The following is a 9,420-nucleotide window of genomic DNA, read 5'->3' as shown; positions in this document are numbered from 1 at the left end:
CTTGCCTCTTGTAACTCTTGGCAAACAACATTATCAGACATTACCATACCTAGGGTGGAGGTGATAGAACAGGATCCTAGTGAATTAGTATCCCCTGTTCACCTTCCATTCTAAACATGGGAAATGTGGATTCCATTATTAAAAGACATGCATCTTATACATAAATTCCATCACCAAATTGCCTACTAAGCTATACCCCCACTTTCTTTTCCAACCAATAGATATAAAAGTTGTTTTAAATGTAAGCAATCACAGGTGGTTAGTTTTAACTTTTTATTAAGAAACTAAAGCAAAACGACAGAATTTCAAAAAATTAAAATACAGAATTCTAATTTTAATTCTAAACAAATATGAAATCTACACCAAAAACTAAATCAGTTTATCAGTATTTAAGAATAAAGGGGAATGGCTAAAATACATTCACAGTCATCATTTCTTCCTTATTAGCTTCAGATTTATATCCCTTTCCTTCGTGCTTCCCTTCAACAGGATACAGAATTTCTTCCTATCTACCTTTTGTTATAGTCTGTAACCTCAGAGCAGCTTTAGTCAGCCTACGTAATTCTTTCTCTGTTCCTTCAGCAAATATGTGAGCACCTGCTTATTGGGCTCTGATGATGAGGGCATAAATGTAAGTCCGTCAGAGATCCTGTCCTAAGATGTTTAGAGGAGATAAGACACCAACAAATAATAAAAATAAATAAATTTATACAAGGTATAAAGTAATATAGCATGAGTTAAGTATAAATATAAAAATAGGGAAATTTCAAGGAAGAAAAGATCATATCCAGCTAGAGAAATTAGGGATGCTTTATGAGTGTAGTATTTGGATTGGTTCCTTCCAGGAGGGTATAAGAGGGGTCCTAATGATGATGGTGTTGATTTCCAGAAAGTAATCTTTAAAACTCTTTACATTTCTAGTTCTTCAAAACTGTTCATTTTTTTAAAAAGGTGAAAAAATATTCATATTATAGTCTATATAAACAGCAGTTTGGGGACTTAAATAAAAAGTTAATTGTAATGCCTATTATATGGTTTAGGGCTGTTATTTTTGCAACTCTCTTTCCCAGGTCAAATCATATCTAAAAAGCAGAAGATGCCTCATCACTGAGCCATGACTTTAAGTATTCAACTGGGCAAAACCCACTTGCTTTAGAAGCTTTATAAAATCTATATCTAAACTTATATAAGAATGAAGATGAAATAAATGGCTTTTAATATTCAAGTCAGATAATGAAAAAAATAATGGTTAACTATGAAATAATATATTAACCACAGAACTCCTTGTATGAAAAGTTTTAATGAATTATGAGCCATTGGCCATTACAGACTTTCAGCCTCAATTTTTCTTTCCTATGTAGAACCAGATAATTAAAACAGACTATCTCAAGTATGACAGAAGACCATAGTATGAATAATAGTATTGTTTGTTTACACATCTGCATGCTTTGCTGAAGTTAAGAACCAAAGAGAATGCTCCCAGTTTCCCAAGTCAACAAGATAAACTCAATTACACATTTTTCTTTCCTGATCATAGTTCTAGCTAAAATACAACCAATACTACTTTGCCTTTCAATAGCACATTTTATCCATCATACAAATATTTTTTCTATTATTTTCTCCTTTACCTTCAATATGCTTGTGAGGTAGTGAAGGGAGGGAGCAAAGATTTTTTTTTTTTTTTAATTTTGCAGATGAGAAGACTTAAGGTGAATTTAAAACTCAAACTTAGCAGCATACTGAAATCACCTAGGAAGTTTTAAAAAATCCTTATGATCATGTCGTATCCCAGACCAACATCAGAATTTTAGGGTATGGGACCCAAGGAACAATATTTTTCAAAATGCACATGACTCCAAAGCACAGCTAAGTTTGAGAACTATTGGTCTAGATGATTTATACTTAACCTTCAGGTGCTGCTGTCTTCTACCTGAATGCTCTCTCAGCACCAATGAAAGAGATTCCTTTTCCTTAAACATTGTTAACAGTTTAATATTCTCTGTAGTTGTACAACTACTATTGGTCTCCAGTAATAAAATAATTTATCAGGTTATAAGTGAAGGCTCTTCATTCCCCTGATGCTCATTCTAAGTATGAACCTTCATTTTATAAAATTTGCAAATAGCATATTAGAGAATTTAAGTCTTTGAGATAAGAATGGCTTTTTGTTCAATATTGACACAATTATTTGATTCTAGGTTCAGTGTGCAATAACCACGTGTTTCTGTTTTCCATTCAGCACCTTCAAAACTTTGTTACAAATGAGTATTAAATGAATATTACACTAATAAAACAAAACGATAATTATAGGCAAAACTCTCAGCAAATGCTCTTAGAATTGGCTATATCACACCCTGAAAAAAAACAATAAAGTACATAAGGGACTTTATTGTTGTATCATTTATCAACCTTCATCCTAAACCTCTTTTCTTCAATTTTTAAACTTTGCCAAATTGAGTTGTTCTACACCAAGAAAAATCAATTTCTGTAGCAACTATATTCTCTAACACTTTTAACATATAATTTCACTATGTACTATTAAATATGGTTTCCAGGAGGTTTCTTCTTGACGTGTATATCATTAACAGAGTTCACCTTTAAGCAACATACCAAATATGCAATAAAAATTTGTGAACCTGTCAGGTGGCAAAAATAAATCTTTGCTCATCACTGAAATCCTGTTTCATAAAAGTACTGATAATCTTAACTCTTGAGGAGCAAGCCAAAAACCCCAGCAAGCTGCTTATTGTCCCTAACTTGATTAGATTTAAAACAAATTTACACACAGCAGTAAGCTGAAAAGCAAAGAACCACCTGCCTTAGCCAAGTCTTATCGCAAAGATGTATCTGAAACCATACAGTTATACTTTCATACAGAAAGATATTTGTTTCTCTTACAACAAAAGAAAATCTCAGCTTGTGTATGTTAGATTGTTAATTCAAGAATATTAGTGAAATCGGATTTTGAGTCAAAAACTAAGAAGAGGACTAATGTCAAGCTCTTCTACAAGGAAATCTTCAAAATATTGCCAACCTGAAGTTTTCAGCGCAAGGTATTTTATTTCAAGTCCCATGGGGGCAATTATCTATAATGAGATTAAGAACATTCTTAACCTGGGTTCAGGCTGGCACTGTTTCAGATGGGTGAGTAAACATTTCTTGATAACCCCAACGAAGAGTTTGAGGCTTAGATTTGTTGCCATGATGTAAACAATATAAAATTTTAAAAAAAATTGTAGTATCTACAGCATTATAAAGTTACAAAATAAAAGGACCATTCATTCTTTTCTGAAGGTCTGTGACTAACAGCTTTCATATTTGAGGCCTATAAGAGCAAATGGCAATGTTCTGTATTATTATGAGATACTTTCTCAAAGGGCCAAAAAATAAAACCGACACTATAAGATGCACATTATTATTATTACTACTGACATCTGTATGATTAGAAATAGATTTGCCTTCCCTCAATCTTAAACCAGGAGATCGAGGGGTCTATACAATAATTTTGATTGTTAAAAGAAAAAATAGTAGACTGTAACAGCTATGGAAACTATAAACCAAATTAATGTAAAAATGAGCCAATACAACACATCTCCTCTTAAAATCCTCTTCTTTGTAGTTACCTAATTTTCCCTAAATGTTACTGTAATTTTGTACCATGTAGTGGTTTTTAAGAAATTGAACTAGAACAAAGCAACCCCTTTGTCCTTTTTTTTAGTTTTTTTACACACTTATTATACATACAACTTTTAAAATAGCTGCACAATTTTACATCTCACTGTTAGAGAAGTGCAGTCCAGGCAGACCATGCTTCTCAATATATTAAAAATATTAAATAAAACCCAACCAGTTTCATACTTTTCTAATAGTCAAGCTGGCTGGAAAAAAGGGTCTGGAGAAAAAACAGGCAGTTGTAAAACAGGATCAGTCTTTCTTCACAAACACACTACTTAAAAAGCTTGCTATTTCCTTATCTTATCCCTTTTATAGCATCTCTAAAATCTCACCTTAAAAGTTGGTAATGACACATTGCTAACTTAGAGACAAAATCTGTTGCAACATGCATATGTCTACTGCCCACTCAACCAACTGCAACCCTGAGGATTTTTCTGGCCCAGTACAAAGAGGAAACACTAAGATAATCTCTGCCATAGAGTTGCTTCTCCAGTTAACAATTTCATGTGTTTTTCAGGATGTTTCTTGGGCATGCATGTATGACACTGTCACTTCATGATTCTACTTTCCACAAGTAGGTATCTCCTCCATTCTGTCTTTCATCCCAAGAAAGCCACTGTCATCCATCCAAAGGTTTTCCAAGGTAAACCAAAGTCACTTCTGTGTTGCCATATACAGCAGAAACTGCTGGATATAAGCAGACTTTTGGAAGTCCTCTAAAGGCAACCCCCAGGAACTCATATCCACGTTCAAAAGCTAAAGTCTTATCTTCCATGTCTAAGATGACGCGGATTCTTTCTCCTATCTGTAAACAAACAACAAAATAAGGTTAGAAGGAAACTCACCAAAAAGGCATAGCTAGAATAACATACAAATCAACAAGTTGAAAATATTAAGAATATATATCTTAAAAATTATCTGGAAAAATGATCAGAGAAGTTTTCTGGTCAGGGAGTAACATCTAGAAGAAACAAGATATATCAACTTCATCACAAATGCTTATTTTGATAAGTATTTTTTAAGTTGGGATCTACATTTAATACCAAAAATTTAAATGCTCCCCCTGAACAGCTCCCAGATTTTATTTACTCTTCGTTTAAAGGTTTTTCTTAGGAAGTTTCCTACTAAAATCTGTAACTTGGTACATTTCACACACACACACACACAAAAGTTATCTAAATAAACTTTTCAAATTATTCTAGTATTGTACAACAGAATATTATTCAGCCATAAAAAAGAAATATAATTTTGATACATGCTACAACATGGATGATCCTTGAAAACATTATGATAAGTGATGAACTGAGCCAGACACAAAAAGATAAATATGTATGATTCCATTTATATGAAGCACCTGCAATATTCAAGTTGTAGAGTCAGAAAATGGAATATAGGTTGCCAGAGGCTACAGGAAGGGACACAGATGGAAAGTTATTTGTTTAATGAGCACAGAGTTTATGTTGGGGAAGACAAAAAAGTCTTAGGTATAGATAGTGGTGATGAATACACACATTGTATTAATGCCATTGTATTGTACACTTACAATAGTTAAAACAATAAATAATGCTGTGTATATTTTATCATAATAAAAAGTTACCATAATAAAAAACACATTAACATCTAAAGTTTACAAGCAGTTCTAAATATACTGTGGAACTTATATAATCATGAGGAGCCAAATCTGACTATAGATTCTGAAGATGCATAATAAGCTTATTAGTCATTTTGTAGGCCACTGCTCTGAAATACCAGTTATAAAAACAGCAGCACTGATTGTTAAACTAAAGCAGAAGCACAATATACCCAGCTTTTTTCCCACATGGAAAAGTGGGAAAGCAGACAAATAAGGATATTTTATTTTTACAATTTGCATTTACAAAAGGTTGTTTCACCTATACACTTGGAGGCAGAAAGTCCTAACATTTGCAGTCAAAAATCAGAATTTAGTATTTCCCAATTATGTCAATTCCTGCTGTTGCTGTTACTTTTCTTTGTTGTATTTAAGTAACTGTAAACATCTTCTTCTTTCTTCCCTTTGCCCAACTCATAGATTAACTCATAGATTGTACCCCATTTTATGGACCTAAAAACATCCTAATCACCATCACCACTATTGCCACCAACAAAACAAACAATAAAAATTAAAAGTGAGTATTTTGCTTGGTATTCACTCTGTAGTTTATTTGTATTATCTCATTTAATTCTCCCATCTATCCTAATATTTGTTCCTATTTTACATAAGATGGAAACTAAGATGACAGAACCATTCCTGGTGAAATTTGCAAGTCTGCTTCACCACTGATTGATTGAGTGTATAGCAAACACACAACACAGGGAGCAGAAATCAGAAGTCTCACTAGCTTTAGGTGTCAGAGGGCAAAACTTGAGAGATGGCAGAGCACCCAGAAACTTAGAGGAGGAACTCCATAAGCAAACAGAACCACAAAGATGATGAGCCCCAAATCCGAGAATAAACTGCCCAAATCATTGTGTGATCACTGTCTTACATAGACAAAGAGGAAATCCCCACAGAATCAGGCTGGAAAAGTAACGGCTAGAAGTCAAACACCTCTATCCCCCAACCAAAACAAACAAACAAACCTGAACAAAGACCTAGCTGCTATACACCATGGTGGAGACAGAGTTTAGTCTGAAGACTCCAGCAACTTAACTGCCTACTAGAACATCTATACTTTTCGGAAAAACAGTGATTTCTAAAAACAAAACATTCCAGTATTACTACTACATATTATCTATAATTTCCAATTTTCAATTTAAATAATTGACTGGATGGGACACCTGGGGGGCTTAGTTGGTTAAGCATCTGCCCTTGGCTCAGGTCATGATCCCAGTATCCTGGGATTAAGTCCTACATCCAGCTCCTTACTCAGCAGGGGGCCTGTTTCTCCCTCTGCCTGCACTGCCTATAGCTTTCCGTGCTCTGCTCTCTCTCCGACAAATAAATAAAAATCTTTTTAAAAAAAATAAAATAAAATCTTTTTTAAAATTCCAAAAATAAAAAAACAAAACTGACTGGATAGGAAAAGAAACAGAAAAGTATAATCTATACTCTGAGGAAAAAAGCAGTCAATAGAAACTTATTTGGCAGACAAAGAATTCAAAGTAGCTATTATAAATATGTGCAAAGAATTAAAGCAAAATCTAAACTGATAAATGGACAGAGATTCTCGTAGAGAAATGGAAACTACAAAAAAGAACCAAACAAAAATTTTAGAGCTCTAGAGTAAAATAACCAAAATTCACTAGACTGGCTTAGTAGAAAAATCGATACAGTAAGGAGAATGAATCTATGAACTTGAAGATGGAGTAACAGAAATTATCTAATCCAAAAAACAAAGAGAAAAAAGATTTTTTTAAACAAGAACACAGCTTCAGTGATAGAAAGACAAAGACAACATCAAACAGCCCAACAACTACATTAAATGTAAATGGGTTAAACATTCAGATCAAAAGACAGAGATTATGAGATTGGGATAGATTTAAAAGACCCAATTAAAAAAAAAAAAGACCCAATTATATGCCCTCTAGGAGACCCATTTTAAACACAAAGACAGATTGAAAGTAAAAGAATAGAGAAAGAGAGATACCTTGCAATAGTAAGCATAAGAAAGTTGAAGTTGCTATATTAACTTAAATATTATAATTTATATATTTATAATATATATTAAAATATATAATATATAATATATAAATATATATTAAAATAGACTTAAAACAAAAAGTAATGAAATCTCCAACTATACTTGCTAATTTACCAATTCCTTCTTTCAGTTCTGTAAGTTTTTGTTTCATGCCTTTTGGAGATCTGTTATTAGGTGCATATATGTTTACACAGTTGTTGTATCCCCCTATATGATTAACTCTTTTATCATTATGAAATGACTCTAATAATATTCCTTATCTTTAAGTCTATAAATCCTTAAAACTTCCAATTTCTTTTTTTTTTAAGATTTTATTTATTTATTTGACAGAAAGAGATCACAAGCAGGCAGAGAAGCAGGCAGAGAGAGAGGAGGAAGCAGGCTCCCCACTGAGCAGAGAGCCCAAAGTTGGGCTCGATCCCAGGACCCTGAGACCATGACCTGAGACGAAGGCAGAGGCCTTAACCCACTGAGCCACCCAGGTGCCCCAAAACTTCCAATTTCTTGTCAGATTACTGTGTTTTAAACTCAGCTGGCTCTATGCTAATCATATGGCTTTTTACAAATAAGAATATAATTTTGACCCCAAAATCAAGTGAGTATGGCATAAGGCTAGGATGAAAAGAATAGGGGCGCCTGGGTGGCTCAGTGGGTTAAGCCTCTGCCTTTGGGTCAGGTCATGATCCCTGGGATTGAGCCCCACATCGGGCTTGGCAGGGAGCCTGCTTCCTCTCTCTCTCTGCCTGCCTCTCTGCCTACCTGTGATCTTTGTCTGTCAGATAAATAAATAAAACCTTAAAAAAAGACAAGAAAAAAAATGCAGTAGTTTGCCTGAATTTGCCTGTCTTATAGAAATCATTGACACCTCAAGAGGCTTTGAATCCAAAAATTAATGAATAGCAGAGGGTATGTGTGTGCATGTGCATGGTGCATTTGTGGGAGTAAGAAGTCTAGAAAAAGGAGATTTGGATGTGCCATGATATATGAAAGATGACAATCTAGATAGAGCACAAGTTGGGAAACTATGGTCATTGGGCCAAATCTGCCTGCAGCCCATAAATAAGGTTTTACTGGAACACAGTTATACTCACTCATTTACATATCATCTATGGCTGTTTTTGTACTATAAAAACAAAACTGAACAGCTGTGACAGAGACCAAATGGACTGCAATTCCTGAACTATTTACTACCCACCCTGTACAGAAAAAGTTTGTCAACTCCCAACTTAGAACAAAGATAAGATTGCTCAAGGTCAAATATGTATCAGGAAACAAATATGGAAATACTAAAAGATTATTAGAGTAGCACTGAAAGGCCAATTACACTATTTTTAAGTTGTCAAAGCTACTATATAAAACTTTGTAAATTTAAAACAAATCAAGGCATGATTTGACAAAGGACCAGAACTGAGAAAATAACCCAGTTTCTTACCTGATATTTTGGTGCATTGTTGCATTGTGGAAAACTGCCATTGACTTCTCCGTTATGCAGCAGATTATTGTCCACCAGATTCCAGCCCCAGCTCTGGTCATCACTACCCAGTAATGCCACATAACCTTGGCACTGCATGGGGGCCCGTTTTGTGGCAATTCCAATCACTGCCACAGTGCCCAGAGGGCCTTCCCACCATACTTCCCATGCATGGCGGCCCTCACTGAAACCAATCTTGGTCCTTGCACCATCAGTACTCTGGGCAATGGGGTTTCGATGTAAAGTAAAGCCATTTTTCTTAATGTAGACATTCCTGGAGCAGTCATTAGTGCTGAAGGCATGCTGGAAAGCACGTACCTGAAAACATGAAAAACAGACCAAAGGAACAGAAATTTGATTTTTCTTAAACATTAAAAAGTACCCAAACTTTAGGGGTGCTTGGGTGGCTCAGTAAGCCTCCAACTTTTGATCTCAGGGTCGTGAGATTTACCCCTGGGTTGGGTTCCATGCTAGGGGTGGAGACTGCTTAGATTCTCTCTCTCCCTCACCCTCTGCCCCTTCCCATGCCCCACCCCCACTCCTGTGTGCTCTCTATCTTAAAAAAAAAAAAGGTACCAAGCTTTAGGCTCCATGTTTTTAAACAATATAGTG

At 34.7% G+C, this 9,420-nt stretch overlaps 1 protein-coding gene across 1 annotated transcript in view; it reads right to left on the bottom strand.

The window, feature by feature from the left end:
- Positions 1-259: 259 nt before the first annotated feature.
- FBXO45 (F-box protein 45) overlaps positions 260-9,420 on the bottom strand; it is a 16,416-nt gene continuing 7,255 nt past the window's right edge. Inside the window, exons 2-3 of the mRNA XM_059391207.1 lie at positions 8,770-9,126; positions 260-4,480 (exon numbers count right to left, since the gene is read on the bottom strand). Of these exons, the coding sequence (XP_059247190.1) occupies positions 4,295-4,480; positions 8,770-9,126 (543 nt within the window). The 3' untranslated portion in view covers positions 260-4,294. The remainder of the gene's footprint in view (positions 4,481-8,769; positions 9,127-9,420) is intronic.

Source organism: Mustela nigripes, chromosome 2 (assembly GCF_022355385.1).
Source record: "Mustela nigripes isolate SB6536 chromosome 2, MUSNIG.SB6536, whole genome shotgun sequence".
Classification (NCBI taxonomy): Eukaryota; Metazoa; Chordata; class Mammalia; order Carnivora; family Mustelidae; genus Mustela; species Mustela nigripes.
Note: the sequence above shows the minus strand (reverse complement) of the source record. Positions and strands in the feature narration are given on the sequence as shown.